Source organism: Sinocyclocheilus anshuiensis, unplaced genomic scaffold, assembly GCF_001515605.1.
Source record: "Sinocyclocheilus anshuiensis isolate Anshui unplaced genomic scaffold, SAMN03320099.WGS_v1.1 scaffold304, whole genome shotgun sequence".
Classification (NCBI taxonomy): domain Eukaryota; kingdom Metazoa; phylum Chordata; class Actinopteri; order Cypriniformes; family Cyprinidae; genus Sinocyclocheilus; species Sinocyclocheilus anshuiensis.
The window spans coordinates 307,287-324,413 of NW_015555737.1; the positions used below are offsets into that span (position 1 = coordinate 307,287).

General features: G+C 36.2%; 1 protein-coding gene across 1 annotated transcript in view; it reads left to right on the plus strand.

Annotated features, from left to right (window-relative positions):
- Positions 1-15,311, plus strand: part of LOC107673149 (ras and EF-hand domain-containing protein homolog) — a 19,501-nt gene extending 4,190 nt beyond the window's left edge. Inside the window, exons 2-18 of the mRNA XM_016466645.1 lie at positions 1,120-1,380; positions 3,372-3,483; positions 3,667-3,856; positions 4,903-5,049; positions 6,325-6,415; positions 7,081-7,176; positions 8,093-8,280; positions 9,655-9,726; positions 9,804-9,849; positions 9,932-10,023; positions 10,294-10,645; positions 10,930-11,062; positions 11,700-11,781; positions 12,536-12,650; positions 13,942-14,043; positions 14,339-14,415; positions 14,928-15,311. Of these exons, the coding sequence (XP_016322131.1) occupies positions 1,168-1,380; positions 3,372-3,483; positions 3,667-3,856; positions 4,903-5,049; positions 6,325-6,415; positions 7,081-7,176; positions 8,093-8,280; positions 9,655-9,726; positions 9,804-9,849; positions 9,932-10,023; positions 10,294-10,645; positions 10,930-11,062; positions 11,700-11,781; positions 12,536-12,650; positions 13,942-14,043; positions 14,339-14,415; positions 14,928-15,012 (2,193 nt within the window). The 5' untranslated portion in view covers positions 1,120-1,167 and the 3' untranslated portion in view covers positions 15,013-15,311. The remainder of the gene's footprint in view (positions 1-1,119; positions 1,381-3,371; positions 3,484-3,666; positions 3,857-4,902; positions 5,050-6,324; positions 6,416-7,080; positions 7,177-8,092; positions 8,281-9,654; positions 9,727-9,803; positions 9,850-9,931; positions 10,024-10,293; positions 10,646-10,929; positions 11,063-11,699; positions 11,782-12,535; positions 12,651-13,941; positions 14,044-14,338; positions 14,416-14,927) is intronic.
- Positions 15,312-17,127: the final 1,816 nt, after the last annotated feature.

Below are 17,127 nucleotides of genomic sequence, written 5' to 3' on the forward strand. Positions count from 1 at the left end.
AAAAAAAAAAAAAAAAGTCAAAATAAAGGACCATTTCACTGCTTGTGTGACAGTTTATTGGAAAAACAAATATTCAGTCAATATGAAGCCTAGATAACTTATCATGAGTCTTTGACCACTTTAAAAATGTGATAAGCATAAAAACATTTTTGCTTGCTAAGCACATTTTTACATACAAACGTAATTGTAGCATATGCCTGACTGCCTTCCAAAACCTTACCTGCAATATTACAGCCAACTAACTCAATTTGTAGGCAATTAAGAAGCTGTCACAGAAAAGTTGTCAGTGAGATGTGATGCTTTGCTGGCTAATGGGCTTTTCAAACTTTGAAATGACTTTTGTGCAGCAGAAATGCAAAGCAAGTTTGATTGTTCTTGTTAGACAAAGGAAATCAATAATGTACATATTCAAGCTGTTATGACAGGCAAACAAAAGTTTTAATCAACACATCTGCCAAGAAACCCAGAGGTGCAATCATTATCATAAATGTATTTCTTTTTTATCTGCTTTCTTTATTTTGCCTCAAAACACCATACCAATCTTCTTAGACTAAGAACCCACTAGAGTTGCTAAGATTTAGAGATGCAAGGAAGCATCTAAACCAATCAGCTTCTGTGACACAATAAAGTCACTCCCACAGTTTCTCTTGCTCCAAATTAAAGGGCACTACTTTAACTATTATGCTCTTAACCCATGACACAAGCCATTTTAGTTTAATAATTATTATTAAGCTTTTATTTTAAAGTAATGTAAATATATTTAGATAATATGCAATATAAATAAGCTTGATCAGTGTCATGGTACCAACAAAGCTGGATTGGATTGGTTTGATTTTGTCAACTCGAAACTAATCCTGTAATCCTGAGTTTGTTCAGCCACCAGCTCCAGAATATCATATCGAGGTGTACTCTGTACTCGAATAACCTTTCTGAATATTCACCTTGAAGCTTTCTCTATCTTCCTCCCTTTTTTACGCTATTTCTTTTCCTGCACCAATCTGAGGTGCTCTCGTTGTCTAATTAAAGAGGTGGTTGCTAAGAGATGGCACTTGGTGGCACTCTAAGAGGATGTGATGTGGTGTAACTCAAAGGCTTTGTTCTCTCTTCTCTTCTGTCAAGGGCTGACCCATGTGAGGAGAGTGGAGTTCGCACACACATACATACAGTATGCACACACAAATACACACACACATAGACGGCATGGCATCTTTCTCAAGCACCTGTGGCTCCAAGGTGGACCGGGCGTCCCATCGTAGAGGAGAAGACAGGCAGGGGATGCCCAGTGACAGCGACTGCAGTGCTGTGCTTGAGAAGACCAGAGAGTTCTTCCAGATTTGTGACATCGAGGGCAAAGGCTTCATTACACGACGGGACATGCAGGTAAGGATGTTGAGAAGGGCATCCATGTGATTTCTCATTAGGCCTGGAGTTTTATTAGTAAAGAAGAATGGAAACCCCACAAAATGTCTCGAGTCATCTGGTTTCCCTGGCATTGTTTCAGCTGGGAACCATGAGCTAATTGAGCTAATTTGTGTTTGCTCACCCTTATAAATTGTTTACTTACAACAGAAGACAAGCAGCGATCTGAATAAAGTAATTCACTTACAAAGAAATCCAATTAAAGGCATAGTTTGTTAATTATCTAATTGGCAATTTGCAATGAAAAGGAATGTTAGTACAACATGCTTCTGTACTAAAACTCTTTTATTTTATTTTCTTTTCTTAATATAAATGAATAAAATAATTTGTTATGGAAATTATTACAGTGAATAAATATCTTTCTAACTATTTTAAGCTCTAAAATATTTGATCACTGTGATTGATTTTATCACTATGTAATTATGAAAAAATAATTATTAATTTATGTTTAAATGAGAATATATATATATATATATATATATATATATATCCCTCTTATTTTGGTTTGATTCAGACTTGTGTAGTAATCATGTAAATACCACTGTAAATTACTACAGTAATCATTCAGTACCTCTCAAATACTTTATATCAAATACCATGATATGGCATCAGATCATTGTACCACGGTACCACCACCATATTTTTATTATTATTTTCTGTATTTTCTGTTCCACCTATTGGTCATAGTGTGTGAGATCTATATTAATCTCTCATCAGTGTGGTTGATTTATATGAAATATGTAGTTTCAGTACAGCTTTTTGCAGCTTGTCAGAATCGTAGGAGCTTGGGAGACCATCCTAAAATTGAAACAACTCCTTCAGTTGTATTATTGTGCAGATTCAATCACCTCTTAGATTTTCCATTCATTGCATATGTTTCCTTTGAAGTCTGGCTCTCGGGCCTTGCTCTGAAGAGCCTTTTTCAAAAGCATCACACCTTTGATCCATTGTCTATGGAAAAAGCATTAATAAACATTGGTTCCTCATCTTTATTTAAATGATGCCTTTTGTTATTTCAGCCCATTTGGATTAAATAGATCCCACAAATCCATACGTACTTAAATCTTTCTGTTAAATGATTGTGTACATGCTGTTGTGAAGACTGTGACAAAACATTTACGTGCTTGGCAAAGTAACTTGCATCATGGGTCCACCACATGTTGGTCTTGCAGAAAACGCTGACAACACTATTGGGGTTTCAAAGAGCAGCATTTTCTAAACCTTCAGGCCGTCAAAAAAGCCACAGGAGGAGTTTTATTGCTGTTTTTAGAAGCTGTCACTTTAGTTTACCGGAGGAACTGGGTGATGGCTCACACTTTGTGCTCATTTTTACGCAACTGTTTTCACACGTCCATCAGCGTTTACAACTGGCTTTTACAAGTACAGAAAAATCCAAAAGTCCACACTAAAGTCACACTGAGAATTATATGTAGTGTTTTATGGGACATCTGATCCCAGAGCATATCTGAGCAAACATGTGTCAGGTTCCCACACAGGGTGTGTTATTTGCTCTCTAAGAATAGTAGTGTTCTTACTGTGTGTTAACGGGGTTGATCACTGAAATCGACAGCCTGACTGATTTTTAAAGGTGTCAAATGTCAACTTAGTTTGAGACCTTACTCATGACATACAAATAACCTGGTAAGAGATTGGAGAATATGTGGTCGAGTTTGGTTTTGTAGTGACATTCAGTTGCCTCATAAACATGTTTTGTGAGTTTCGATTTACTGTAATTAATTGTAATTTAATTGTAAAACCAATAAAATATATTATATATATTTTATTTATATACAGCATGTATGACTTCTAAGCTAAATGTAAAGATACATAAGATACACTGTAAAGTACATGTTATCTTATTTACAGTATACTCTTAATTTGCGCATTTTCAGGTGATGCAAAATGCGTTATGTTTTTCATAACATGCCTGTATCATTTGTCATGTGTTGTAGAGATTAAATGGAGAGCTTCCGCTGAGTGCTGAGGAACTTGAGAACGTCTTTGCAACTCTGGACGCAGATGGCAATGGATATCTGACCCTTGAGGAGTTCTCCTCCGGCTTTAGTGTGTTTGCATTTGAATCTATACAGCACTCAGTAAAAAAAATAAAATAAAAAAATTATATATATATATAAAATGTATGTGTGTGTTTTCAATTATTGAAACATCTGATTGATATCATATGTTGTATTTTGGGCTGTCTGTATCCTTTAAAAGTTTGCTAATGTATTTATGTCTCCCATTCAGGTGAATTTATGTTTGGTCCAGGTGTGGTGTCAGTAGATCCACATGCAGGTGAGGAGCCAGTCTCAGCAAAGACTCCAGAAGTGCTCTACGAGAGCCAGTGGGAGGAGAGACACAGCAGGGGAGACGATGACGAGGAGCAACACTTCTGCATGCTAATGGAGAACCTGGGGGCAAGCAACATCTTTGAAGAGTGAGAGTCATTTCAGTCAACCACGCTATTTGAAATGGATCCTAAAATTAATATTCATGGTTGTAGTGTAGTTCCTATAGTGCAATTCCATGCAAGAATATTCCCACTAATGTATAAATTCTGAAATAACTGAAATGGATAACAACCTAAAATTAATCTTAATAATACATTTTTAGGTTGTTATATATTTCAGTTATAGGATTTATACATTCTTAGAAGTATTCTTGCATGGAACTACACTAGCTAAGATGCTATTTTCATGCTATAAAACACATTAGTTATGTATTTTTATCTATAACTATAGTTACTGTATTTCTGACTATCATAAAAATATAATTTAGATTTCATTTAAAAAGCAACTTTACACCAAAGGTCAATTCTTGTCTTCTTATTGACCGTATGGTGCATTGAGCCCATTTTTGTAACACATGACCGGATGCACTTTCAGCAAACTACCGCCACTCCTAAAAGGCAAACGGTGATAGTGGAAGACATCAATTATAAAAGTTCATCCTTCTGACTGACTGTAATCCTTGTGTATGGTTATTGCTTTTTCAAAGGGGAACTGACAGTTTGGATTAGATTCTGATTGCATCTCATATACAGTCAGCTTCATTTTGCTGTTCGATAAAAGAAGCATTTTTTTTTTTTTTACTGTAGTTCCGCAAAATCATGATGTGATTTTGATATCCTTTCAGGAGACCTATTGCAAGTATGAGCTTTTTTCTGCAACAGAAAAGACTGTGAATGTCTTTACTAAGAGCCTTTATGTTTCAGAATTAATGCATTTCCAAGACGAAGGTTACTGCATTGAAAACATAAAAAAAAAAAAAAAAAATTTGAGTTTAGAATTTATCTGACTGTGGACTTTGTACATGTCTAATTATTTTTTAACAGTGGAGCACATTTTTTGTGGAGTGTGATATAAGATACTATAATAGATAAAACTTGGTCATATAAAGGTAAAACACACCGCAAACTCGTTTTGTAATTTTTTAAGAATTTGGTGAGATAAATGATGCAGTAAGCGTGTTGTGATGTCTCAGGCCAGGAGAGGTGCGGAGTCTTTGGGTGCAGCTCAGAAAAGACGAACCTCACCTTCTGTCCAATTTTGAGGAGTTCCTTGCCAGGGTCACTTATCAGATCAAAGAGACCAACCAGGAGAAGAAAGAGATGGAGACGGCCCTTAAAAGGTCAGATGTCAATTAAGCACCTTTATTCCTTTCAGAATTTGAACATGCATTTTGAAGGGATGTTACTTTTGTAAAAAGTTGTAATGGAAAAATGTGTTTAGTACGGTATTTAGACACTTATAGACTACTGTTTAAAAGTCTAAGGTCGGTAAGATATTATTTATTTATTTATCTATCTATTTTAATTTAGCAAAGATGCATTAAAAATGACCAAAAGTTATGGTAGAGAGCGTCAAAAAATTATTTTTTTTGTCTTGAAAAATGTGTTTGTGCTACCTTTAAAATTAATGGGACTTGGTTTGATATTTTGCTATCGTTATCTACTCCGTGACATTCATACATTTTGAGTGTCAGCCCAGTATATGAATCCCATGTTGGTTGACTTGACAGTCACATATCGTGACTAATAAGAATCAAGGGACAGATGTGATGCAAGCACTAGGAAAGTTGGCTTTTGCATGAGATTTTCACACCTGAGCCTGACTGTATAATTGGTAACAGAGTTGGCTTGTACTATGCTCCAAAAGTTGATTATCTGAGCATTAGCAAAGGGGAAGTCGTGGCCTAATGGTTAGAGTCGGACTCGTAACCCAAAGGTTGTGGGTTCGAGTCTCGTACCGGCAGGAATTGTAGGTGGGGGGAGTGAATGTACAGCGCTCTCTCCCACCTTCAATACCACGACTGAAGTGCCCTTGAGCAAGGCACCGAACCCCCAACTGCTCCCCGGGCGCCGCAGCATAAATGGCTGCCCACTGCTCCGGGTGTGTGTTCACGGTGTGTGTGGGTTCACTGCTGTGTGTGTGCACTAAGGATGGGTTAAATGCAGAGCACTAATTCCTAGTATGGGTCACGTCACGTCACGTCACGTAAGATTTTAGTGTTAAGTGGTGATTTTACAGTACTCTGTTAACCATTAAAGGATATATTGCAAGCAAGCAAATATATATTTTTTCTAAAACATTCTAATGAAAAAAGTAAATAATGTTTAATGCATGCTCACATGATTATGAGCATCATTCGGTTTTCCAGTATATTGATCCCTTTAATTTATACCACATTTATTCTCTTTTTATCACAATGGAGAGCCTGTACTGAGGCTTGATAGTCATGTCTGTTGTGGCTTTTAAAGATATATCTTTGAAATATCTGCTGAGAGCTGACCTGTAAATGCCTTTTGAATGACGTCTGTTCCATGTACCCAGTGAATAGTGTTTTATTCTTTCATATGACTAAGTGACTCAAAAGCTTTTTGAGTGATCCAGACGTCTTTCATAGGAAAGAGGCGACACATGATGATGAAATCCAGAGGCTGTATGAAGAAATGGAGCAACAGATCAAGAATGAAAAGGACCGGATACTCTTAGAGGTGAAACAATTATTATTTATTAATTATTCAAATTGGTCATTTGAAAAAAACAAACAAACCTTGAGTATTAAATGTGTTACCATGGACCTCAAGGAAACGTAATAAAAAAGGGACTATAAAAAAGGGAGGGGGGAATCTCATAGACTTTCATTGAAAATCATACAGTATGTAGAGACCAGAAATGATAAAAACTAATTAAAATAAAAAAAGATTCTGAAAGGTCGTTAGACTGGCAATTTCAAATTAAGTTATGTTTACAGTAGAAACACTAACTGTTAAGGCCCATTCACACCAAGGACGATAACTATAACGATAACGATAGATATAGTTCTAAAAATCATTCTTAATATTAAAGAATAGCACCACACCACAGCTATAACGATAAAGGCACAGAGAAATGATATCGTTGGAAACAGTTTCAGAACGATTTTTTTCCAGCTTATGATTGATACAAACATTGACACCCAATCAGAATCCATCCTGCTATAACGAGCTTGAGAATTTAAAGCGACATATGAGCGTGCGCTTAGAATAAACAGACGATATCGTCTGCTGGTGTGGACGCTAATATTGTTATCTTTATAGGTATCGTTCTTGGTGTGAACAGGGCTTTTTCTATGTACCATGGTAAATTGTATGGGTCATGTGAACTGTATGTTCTCTAGGATTCTGAGCGGTTCTTGTCTCGCAGTCAGGACATGGCGCACCAGCTTTCCGCTAAAGAGAAAGAGCTGGAAATCCTTTCTAACAAACAGAAACGGGTGGGTCACAACAAATTCCTTTGCTTGTCACTAAACCAGTTTAACTAGTAATATGTATGAAGACATTGCACATCTATTCACTATTTGAATGTGTGAATTTTACAAAGAGTGATATCATTTCCTGTAAGGACTTTAGTTTAATCCTAATGAAAGGTCAAGGAAAGGCTGTAACTTGAACTCAAGAACAAACTAACATCTACATTTTAAGGACTTTGACTCAAATACTGTACGAGTCTTAATGCTCAGAAGTATTACTCTCAGATTCTTTAACACAATCACCAGGTGCTGTTGATCATTTGCTGGAACTTTGTGTTCAGCTTTCAGAAAACCACATCTGACAGTGCTGACGCACACAAAAATAGACGCTGTTCTATACACACAATAGACAAAACCCAGCAAAGCCTTTCAGTGCTAATGAATGAACCGAAAGTAACAAAGTCGTAATGCTTCCTTTGCCTGCATCATTACAAGCTTCATTTTCTTCTCTTCGCATTTGCAAACAGTTAAAGCAAATTAGTTCCTTTATTGTGCTCTTTGCTACCATGTAAAAGCAAGCAAAACTGCTTTTCTGCTGTGAGGAGCTGAAGTGTGGTACAGTATGTTTGGCCATAGACGTGGTATTGTGTCCTGTCGTGTCTATATTTAGCAGCATAGCTGTGTTGAAAAGCATGGGTGTAAGAGCTTTCTTATCAATCCATTCCTCCCACAATGTCCCATCCAAACATTCACATTAACACTTCCAAGGTTATCCTTCCAAGTTCTTGATAGTGGTGTAAATATACATGGCTGGTATGTCTGGTTATCCAGCACAATTAGTTTCAAAGAGCTTCTTGTCAGTTCTTCTTCAGTTATGTTTATGATAGCTTATGCGTTGATTGTTTCATTTGTACATGTGTGTTTGTTTGATGCCCGTCAGCTGGAGCGTCAGTGTCGAGAGCTGCACAGCGAGCAGCGGGAGACAGCCGTGGAGAACGTCAAACTGAAGCAGTGTAATGAGGACTTGAACCGTGAGCTGGACAACACCACCCAGGAGCTGAGTCTGGCCCAGGAGCAACTCATGCTGCTGCAGGAACAGTCCTCATGCCTGCATGAGGAAAGAGAGATGTGAGGATGATATGACATTTAGTGCTATGCCGCTATGTGCTATATACAATATAGTAAAATTAAATTTAAAAGTGAATAATATAATATAATATAATATAATTAGTGCTGTCAAACGATTAATCGCGATTAATCGCATCCAAAATAAGTTTTTGTTTATATAACATATGTGTGTGTACTGTGTATATTTATTATGTATATATAAATACACACACATACAGTATATATTTTGAAAATATTTACATGTATATGCATTTATATATTTATATTGTTATGTTTTATATGATATATAAATATATTTGATATATAAACATAACATATTTTTCTTAAATATATGCATGCATGTGTTTGTATTTATATATACTTAATAAATATATACAGTATACACACATATTATGTTAACAAAAACTTTAATTTTGGATGTGATTAATCGCGATTAATCGTTTGACATCTGAGAGCCCTCTGACCTTCCCATAGACAGCAAGGATCCTTACACGGTCAAGGTTCAGAAACGTAGCAAGGACATCGGTAAAATAATCCATGTGACATCAGTGGTTCAACCGTAATTTTTCGAAGCTACGAGAATACTTTTCGTGCACAAAGCAAACAAAAATGACTTTATTTATCCACTGAATGTAAACAACGTATGCTGTTCTGTGTCAGCTGCATCATGCGGATAAGTTGTCTACGTTGTTTACACTTTAATCTGAACGAAAACAACGTATCTGCGCGACGCAGCTGACACAGAACAGCATACGTTGTTTACGTTCAGTGGATACTCTCCAAAATGGTGCCAGGGTGACGCGGAGGAGACAAATTAATGACACTAATTAATGACAGTAATTAATTACTGATTAATTAATGACAGAATTTTCATTTTTGGGTGAACTATCCCTTTAATACAATTTAACGACATTTTTAATAAAACATTATTTGTACACTGCGCTCAAAGCATATCAGGGTCAAATTTCACACTAAAATAAAATAAATAAATACTTTTTTTTTTAAATGTCATTCCCTGCAATTATTTATTTTTTTGTGTAATTGTGATTATTGTCTAATTTATTTGTCATTATTTCTGTATTTGTCATTATTTTCTCCCTGATTCTCATTACTGTTCTTACAATGATGTTACTGTGCATTACAATGATATATTTATTGAAATCATCATAAGCTAAGAAATATATCACAGTTTATTATACATTACATTTAAAATTTATTTTTTATGTATTTGTTTATTTAATTTCATTAAAGCTGGTATCTAATAATTCGAATTTAGTTAATAAAGTTTGTCCCTTGTTTGATTTGGTATCAGTCCTGCTGGCAAAAATATTATCATTAAAAGAGTTAGTGTTTTTATTTATTTATTTATTTCAGGGAGATTTATAGGGTTACAGAAAGCTTGCAAAGAGAGAGGGCAAGTCTTCTCAAGCAGCTTGATTTGCTGAGGTAAGAAATAACTATCAATGAAGGGGCGGGTCTTTATGTTAGCCCAGATTTCATGTGTTCTGTTTCATTCCTTCTAGGGAAATGAACAAACACTTACGAGATGAAAGAGACATGTGCTATCAAGTAGGTTCATATAGATGCTATATTAGACATTGTACTGATCCTGTATTTTGATAATTTCAAGACATTGTTTGCTGTCTTTCAGAAACCAAATACTTCTGCTGCAAAACTCTCATGGAAACAGAGGCCTGGGTCAATTACTATGAAGCAGTCTGAGTGGAAGAATTCATTTAAGAGGTATGGCTGTGTGAAAATGCCATCTGTACACTCAATGGTACTCAAGATGAAAAGATACAGTGGATCTGCAAAATCAAAAAGGATCTGACTCTCCTCAGATAAAAGAGCTAGTCATTTTAGACTTGAGTTTAATCAAAGCTTATTGTGAAGACATCAATAAGATGCTTTCTTGATATTTATAGTTTGAGTAATCCAAAAAGGTAGTACTCCATATTGCTGATGTCATTTTAGTGAATAAATAAGCATACATGTGGATGTTGTCTTCTCCAGTGATGAGGATGAAGAGGTTCTGCCACAATCTAAGTGGAAGAACGTGATTGGCGTAAATGGGCACAGCATGGACCTGGAGGACATGGTAGATGGACGACCTCCTTCAAAACACCAGCTCCAGAGAATCATCTCCATCGAGGAGGACCATCTTCCTCAGCTCCTTCAGCGGGGTTATCAAGCCCATCTCAGAGATTGGAGTGAAGATGAGGAGTTGGAGGAGGGCATGGACCTCCAGATGAGCAATATTTACCCCACAACCAGCACTCCGACCTCTGTTTCACCCCCTCCAGGAGTCGCACCCACACCCACCTCACCCAGAGGACAGCCAGTGGGCAAAGAGACAGTCCAGTCGGTGAGAAAACAGCTTGATTTGGTCTGAACCTAAGACATTCGTTGAGGTTTCAAAATGAGTATACTCTTCAAAATAAATGTTCTTAATTGGCATCAATGAGGAACCTTTAACATCCATGGAACATTTCCATTGCGCAAAAGGTTCTTTATAGTGGAATATAGTTCTTTAGAATATTTACATGTCCTTTACACTAACATCAAAAATGTTCACTAACAGGTTTTTGGGTCACATAGACCCAGCTTTCTTCCCCTTTTCATTAATTGTGGTGAATTTTTTTTTCCCAGGAGGAAGGGGCCAGTTCAGGTCCAGATCGTCTCTTTAAGATAGTTCTGGTGGGGAATTCTAGTGTGGGAAAAACATCTCTTCTACGTCGCTTCTGTGACAACTGTTTCCACTCTGGTACATGTGCTACTGTAGGTAAGTGGCCTTCTTTCATATATTTACTAGTGTCTAGGGGTATTTTTATCTATTTAACCTAAATAGCCTCAATTTTAAGGCGCTTGCTCACCCAAAATGAAAATTCTGCCATCGACTTACCATCATGCTGCTCCAAAGCCATGTCTTTGGGTGTGAGTCCAATTTGATGCCATGTTGTTGCTGGGTCTGTTAATTGTCCACATGCTGATGACGGTAACACTGTTTAACCATAATTAGTCTCACACAACGTTGAGGTTTTGCTGACTTCAGATTTTAACCTTTAAAGCACTCAAGTCTATTTCTAAACTAAAGTATACCATGGTAAAAAAAAAAAAACTAATACCACGATACTTTTTGGCCCATTTTATTAGCAAAGTATCTGTGCATACAATTGAACAGGTAAAAATAAAGTGACATAATGTGTGTCCATTTGCATCGTTCCTATTTAGCCGATTGTTTATAAGTAACTTTGTATTGACTAAAACCACAAATCATTTCCGTCTGGCCTTTAGTCAGGGTTTGTGTGTGGAGCTGCTTCTAGGATGGAAACAAAAGCATGAAAATATTAAATGGCATGACTCCTAGTCCTTTCCTTCTCCTTCAGACTGACTTTTTTTTCATTTTGTGACGAGTGCAGGTATTGACTACAGTGTGAAGACTCTTACAGTAGACAACAGCCAGGTAGCCTTGCAAATGTGGGACACAGCAGGACAGGAGAGGCGAGTTGTGTTTTATTGATTTTTTCATATAGGTTTATGTTTCTGTTAACAATCTTAATTAATTATAATCTAATTGTTCATTGATCGCTCCATTGCATCTTTTAAAGGGGTCATATGATGCGATTTAAATTTTTCCTTTCTCTTTGGAGTGTTACAAGCTCTTGGTGCATAAAGAAGATCTGTAAAGTTGCAAAGACTAAAGTCTCAAATCCAAAGAGATATTCTTTATAAAAGATCAGAGTCAGCCACACCTACCTAAAACGGCTCGTTCTAACACGCCCCCATGTCTACGTCACTATCTGGGAAGATTTGCATAACACCACCCAAATGTTCACACAAAGAAAGAAGGCATAACTTTTATTCTCGCTGTAGTATTGTTGCCGCCGCAACCATGTCATGAAGGCACTGTGTGCTTCGTTGTGAATATGGTAAGGGACGTAACATTTCCGTCACACGCTTGAGGAATTCGGCCAATCACAATGCACTGGATAGCTGGCCAATCAGAGCACACCTCGCTTTTCAGACTGATGAGCTTTGTAAAAATCAACGCGTTTCAGAAAGGTGGGGCATAGAGGAGAAACAATAATGTACAGTATGTGGAAAATAATGTGTTTTTTTAACCTTAAACCGCATAAACACATTTCATTACACCAAATACACAAAATAATGTTCTTTTTAGCAGCATCATATGACCCCTTTAACTGGAAAAATAAGTGAATGCTACAGATGTTTTATTGTGGGGATCTGCTGACAGGTATCGCAGCATCACCAAGCAGTTTTTTCGCAAGGCCGATGGCGTGGTAGTGGTGTATGACGTCACTAATGAGCAGACTTTCACAGCAGTGAGGCATTGGCTGGCCAGCGTGCAGGTGAGTGATTCATTTCCACTTTCTTTTGGGTAAAAGATTACATTTATACTTATGTACACATACACCTTTGGGGAATTGATTGAAATATTTATGAAATACGGTGTAAGGAAATATTTTGTCCTGTAAAATGCGCTTTAGATTTAAACACGACTCTTCCGCTTGAATTATAAATACTACCTGCTTCCAACTAGTAATAACAAGTAGCAATTGGCTAACACACACTTTTTTTCCTTCTCTATTTTTATTTATTTTATTTTTTTATTAGTGGTAGGAGTGTGACTTTCAACAGGCTTTTATGTAAAGTTGCTGTTTCAATAGATAATGAAAGTCCTAGTTTCAAAAGTTCGGGGTCAGTACGTTTTTATTTTTTTTATACTTTTATTAATTGTCACTTTTGATCAGTTTAAGACATCCTTGCTGAATAAAAGTATGACATTTTTGATACCTTTTATTCCGCAAAGATGTTTTAAATTGATCAAAACTTACTGTAAAGACATTTATAACGTGACATGTGGCCAAGTATGGTGACCCATACTTGGAATTTGTGCTCTGCATTTATCCCATCCAAAGTGCACACACACAGCAGTGAACACACACACACCGCGTGAACACACACCCGGAGCAATGGGCAGCCATTTTTTTGCTGCGGCGCCCGGGGAGCAGATGGGGGTTCGGTGCCTTGCTCAAGGGCACCTCAGTCGTGGTATTGAAGGTGGGAGAGAGCGCTGTACATTCACTCCCCCCACCTACAATCCCTGCCGGTACGAGACTCAAACCCGCAACCTTTGGGTTATGAGTCCGACTCTCTAACCATTAGGCCACGACTTCCCCCATGTCGTGGGGGAATAATGTTACAAAAGAAAAAAAGATCTACTAATTATATTCATCAAGAGATCCTGAAAAAAATGTTCATGGTTTCCACAAAGCTGTGAATCAGCACACAGGTTTTCAGCATTGATTATTTATAATAAAAGTTTCTTGAGCACCAAAGCAGCATATTTGAATGATTTTTGAAGGTTACACTTATTTTTACTATAGGCTACTGTTTTTACTGTATTTTTTTATTAAATAAATACAGCCTTTGTTAACATAAGTGACTTTTTTTTCCAAAAAGATTAACAAATCTTATCAACCCCAACCTTTTGAATGTTAGTGTGTATAATGTAATCAATAAATAGACAACAAAAATGCAATAAAATGCTTATTTCAAGCAAGTCAGCTGTATCGTCAATGCGGTAAGGTAGTTTTAATTAATTTTAACGGGAAGCGTTTATCTTTCTCTGTCTTACAGGAGGGAGCAGGTGAGGACATTCCCATCATGCTCCTGGGGAACAAGACCGATCTAGATGGCCAGAGAGAGGTTCCACTGGGAGTGGCAGAGAAATTAGCCAAGGTGAGTGAATGTGGGCCCTGGAGTGGCACTAATGGATCACCATTAAACATTTTAAGCATGGCGGTCTTGAAACAAACAAGTTAAAGAACTGATTCAGAGCTGAATGAGTATTCGGCCTTGAGGTGCGTGTGAGGAGGTCCTTTCTCCCGTCTCAATGAAGATGCATAAAGTGGCTTCCTGTCAGTTACTGTTGTATGAACTCACCAGATAAAGAACCACACTGAATGGCATACAGTAAGAATTACCCGTTATTCTAAAAGTATTTTATTTTGCCATTTCCTTTTCACTAATTCAGGACTTTCAGTTGATTTTCTATGAGTGCAGTGCTTTTTCAAGCCACAATGTTACAGAGTCCATGATTCATATGGCAAGGTAAGAGGTTACTTTTTTTTTATTTTTGAAATGAGTTCACAGAAGAATGCTTTTGAATACATTCACGCCAGATTTTTGACTACAAGAATATATGTATATGTCATATATATTATTTTTTAATATTTTTAAAATAATAATAAAAATGACAGAAGCATAAAACATTACTAAAACTTAAAAACAAAATGAAAAAAAACTTAAACAAAATAAACACATTATATAAATAAATGTATATGAAGTATATAAACAAATCAGAATCTAATATTGGAAATTACAAGACAAAAGAGTGATTGCAATACAGTGATGTGGTAAAATTGTGAATTTGTTTTTCTAGTAACTTTATGAGACTACAATATGTTTCAGTATGTGAACAGACTTTTGGCAGAATAATTTTTAATATCTGTTTATGGCATATGCAGCTGCATAAACAGCCAGGTTATTCCAGAGTAGTTTTTTTTTTTTCTTGTACTGCACCTTATAAGATGTGCTACTTTTTTTTTCTCTCTCTCTGTCAGAGTTCTAAAAGACCAAGAGGACAGAGAAAAAGAGAAAACTGTGTCACTACTAGACAGCCACGCTAAGAAGAAGTCCTGCTGCTAGTAGAAAGTCACCCATAAACACTCACAGAAACCTGCAGATCTTTCAAACCTTTTTGCTTTGCATTTTAATACGGTTTGGTGTTAATGCTGATCTGTTATTCTTCCTCTTATGTTCCTGTTTTTTCTTTTTGAATGACCACTGTGGAGTTAAAAATGTTTGGTCTTTTTATATACCAGTACCTCTTTACAATGTGAAACAGATGAGTTTTATGATAATAGTTAGATGTAGGGCTTGAAATAGAGCACTATAGTTTTGTACATTACACAGTTGTAAAGCGTGTCCCATTAAGGTCATTTAAATCTCTCGTCACACTATTGAAGTAAACAAACCTCTATTTTTGTATTGACAGTTGTTGTAATTTATCTTTTTAATATGAAGGTCTTGGAAAGTATATTTAAATGAGCAAAATAAGCTCCTACACACTAGTTAGCACAGTCGTTTGCACAAATGTATTATTTATATTATTCCTAGCAAGCAGACATACTCTGAAAAAATTGATGACAGCTCTTTTTGCTGTCATCAGCATGAATATTTTTAATACACTGCCATGAAGCAAACATATGGTTTGCATAAGGATTCGGTTTTAACAGGGTTCAGTGTTGTTGGCTTTACAGTACTGAATAAACCATTGATTTAATGAAATGGATTTAGTCCATTATTGATTTCAGATCACTTTTTGATTTGTATTTTATGTATTGTGCCAACAGTACTGTGTGTATATCTGTATTTGCTATTTAATGCAGTCAGTGTTAAATCAGTGTAAAATATCTCACAGTCACAGCAGTCGTTGATGTTCACATTTACCATAAATAATTAGAGATGCATTAATTGTCCACCAGACAGTGGATTTATGCACATTTGAGATAAGGCCTATGCTGTGTGTTTCTCAAGTTTTTCAGTAATATGATTCTTGATCTGTAACTTGAGTTTTCATATTGACTGATTCACACATAAGTCATGGCAAGTTTCTCTATCACAGCTACTGTATGACCACTGGGCAGAATGACACTCGATTTGAGCACAATGTGGATGTTTTAAATAATTTTTCACTTATTTAGTCTTATAAATGTTCCTGCTTTATTATGTACATGTGTAATGTGTAAATACTAAACAGACATGTATTTTGAGTGAAATATTAAACTAAAGAATGCTTTGTTTGCATTAATTCCAGTTTGTGCTTTCTGGGAAATTACTTTCATTGAACAATGAACAGATATTTAAAGCCTTGTTCTGAAAGCTCAACCTGAGGTTCAACAGGTTTTACCAGTTTAAATAAACTCTTTAAATATTTAAAAAATGTAGTGCTGTATATTTCATGTTTCCCTTACTAATACATTTACAAGCATACTGTGAAAAATATATAGTAACAAATATACTAGTATTCCATTCCTTTGTCTAGGCCAGGATTTCAAAATTGCCTAAAATGTCCAGTTTTGGCTTTGTTTTCCTATTATTTTCATGCTTGCTTAAAGGGATAGTTCACCCAAAAATGAAAATTTGATGTTTATCTGCTTACCCCAGGGCATCCTCTTCGTTTGTGTTCTACTGAAGAAACAAAGTCATCTTGGATGCCCTGGAGGTAAGCAGATAAACATCAAATTTTCATTTTTGGATGAACTAGCCCTTTAAGGTAATGACTGAAAAGCAGTTTGACCAATAGCGTGCAGGCATTGTACATAATCGGCCAATCGTGGCATGTGAGAAGGTGGGATCTACAGAAGAACGGTCAAGCAATTCAAATACACGTACATATTGTATGAGCAGTGTAGCGAAGTAAATAGGAAAGTAAAGCCAAAACCCAGACATTTTAGGCAATTCAGAAATCCCAGCCAGCATAAAAAGGACGTATGGTTGTGGCATTTGTTTTATATTTATAATCCTTTCAAGCCCCCTTGTGGACTACAAGTGGTACTACATTTAGACTAGAGCACAATCAAACATTACACCTCACAATAATGGACAAATTACTTTTATTTGCTTTACCATCTTACATCACCAACGTTTCAGAAATGTTCAGACTTTTTTTGTTTCACTTTAATTTTTTTATCACAACAGCAACATGTCTTTATAAACAGCCAAATACGCTTTCAAAGGCATGCTATTGTACACCTATAA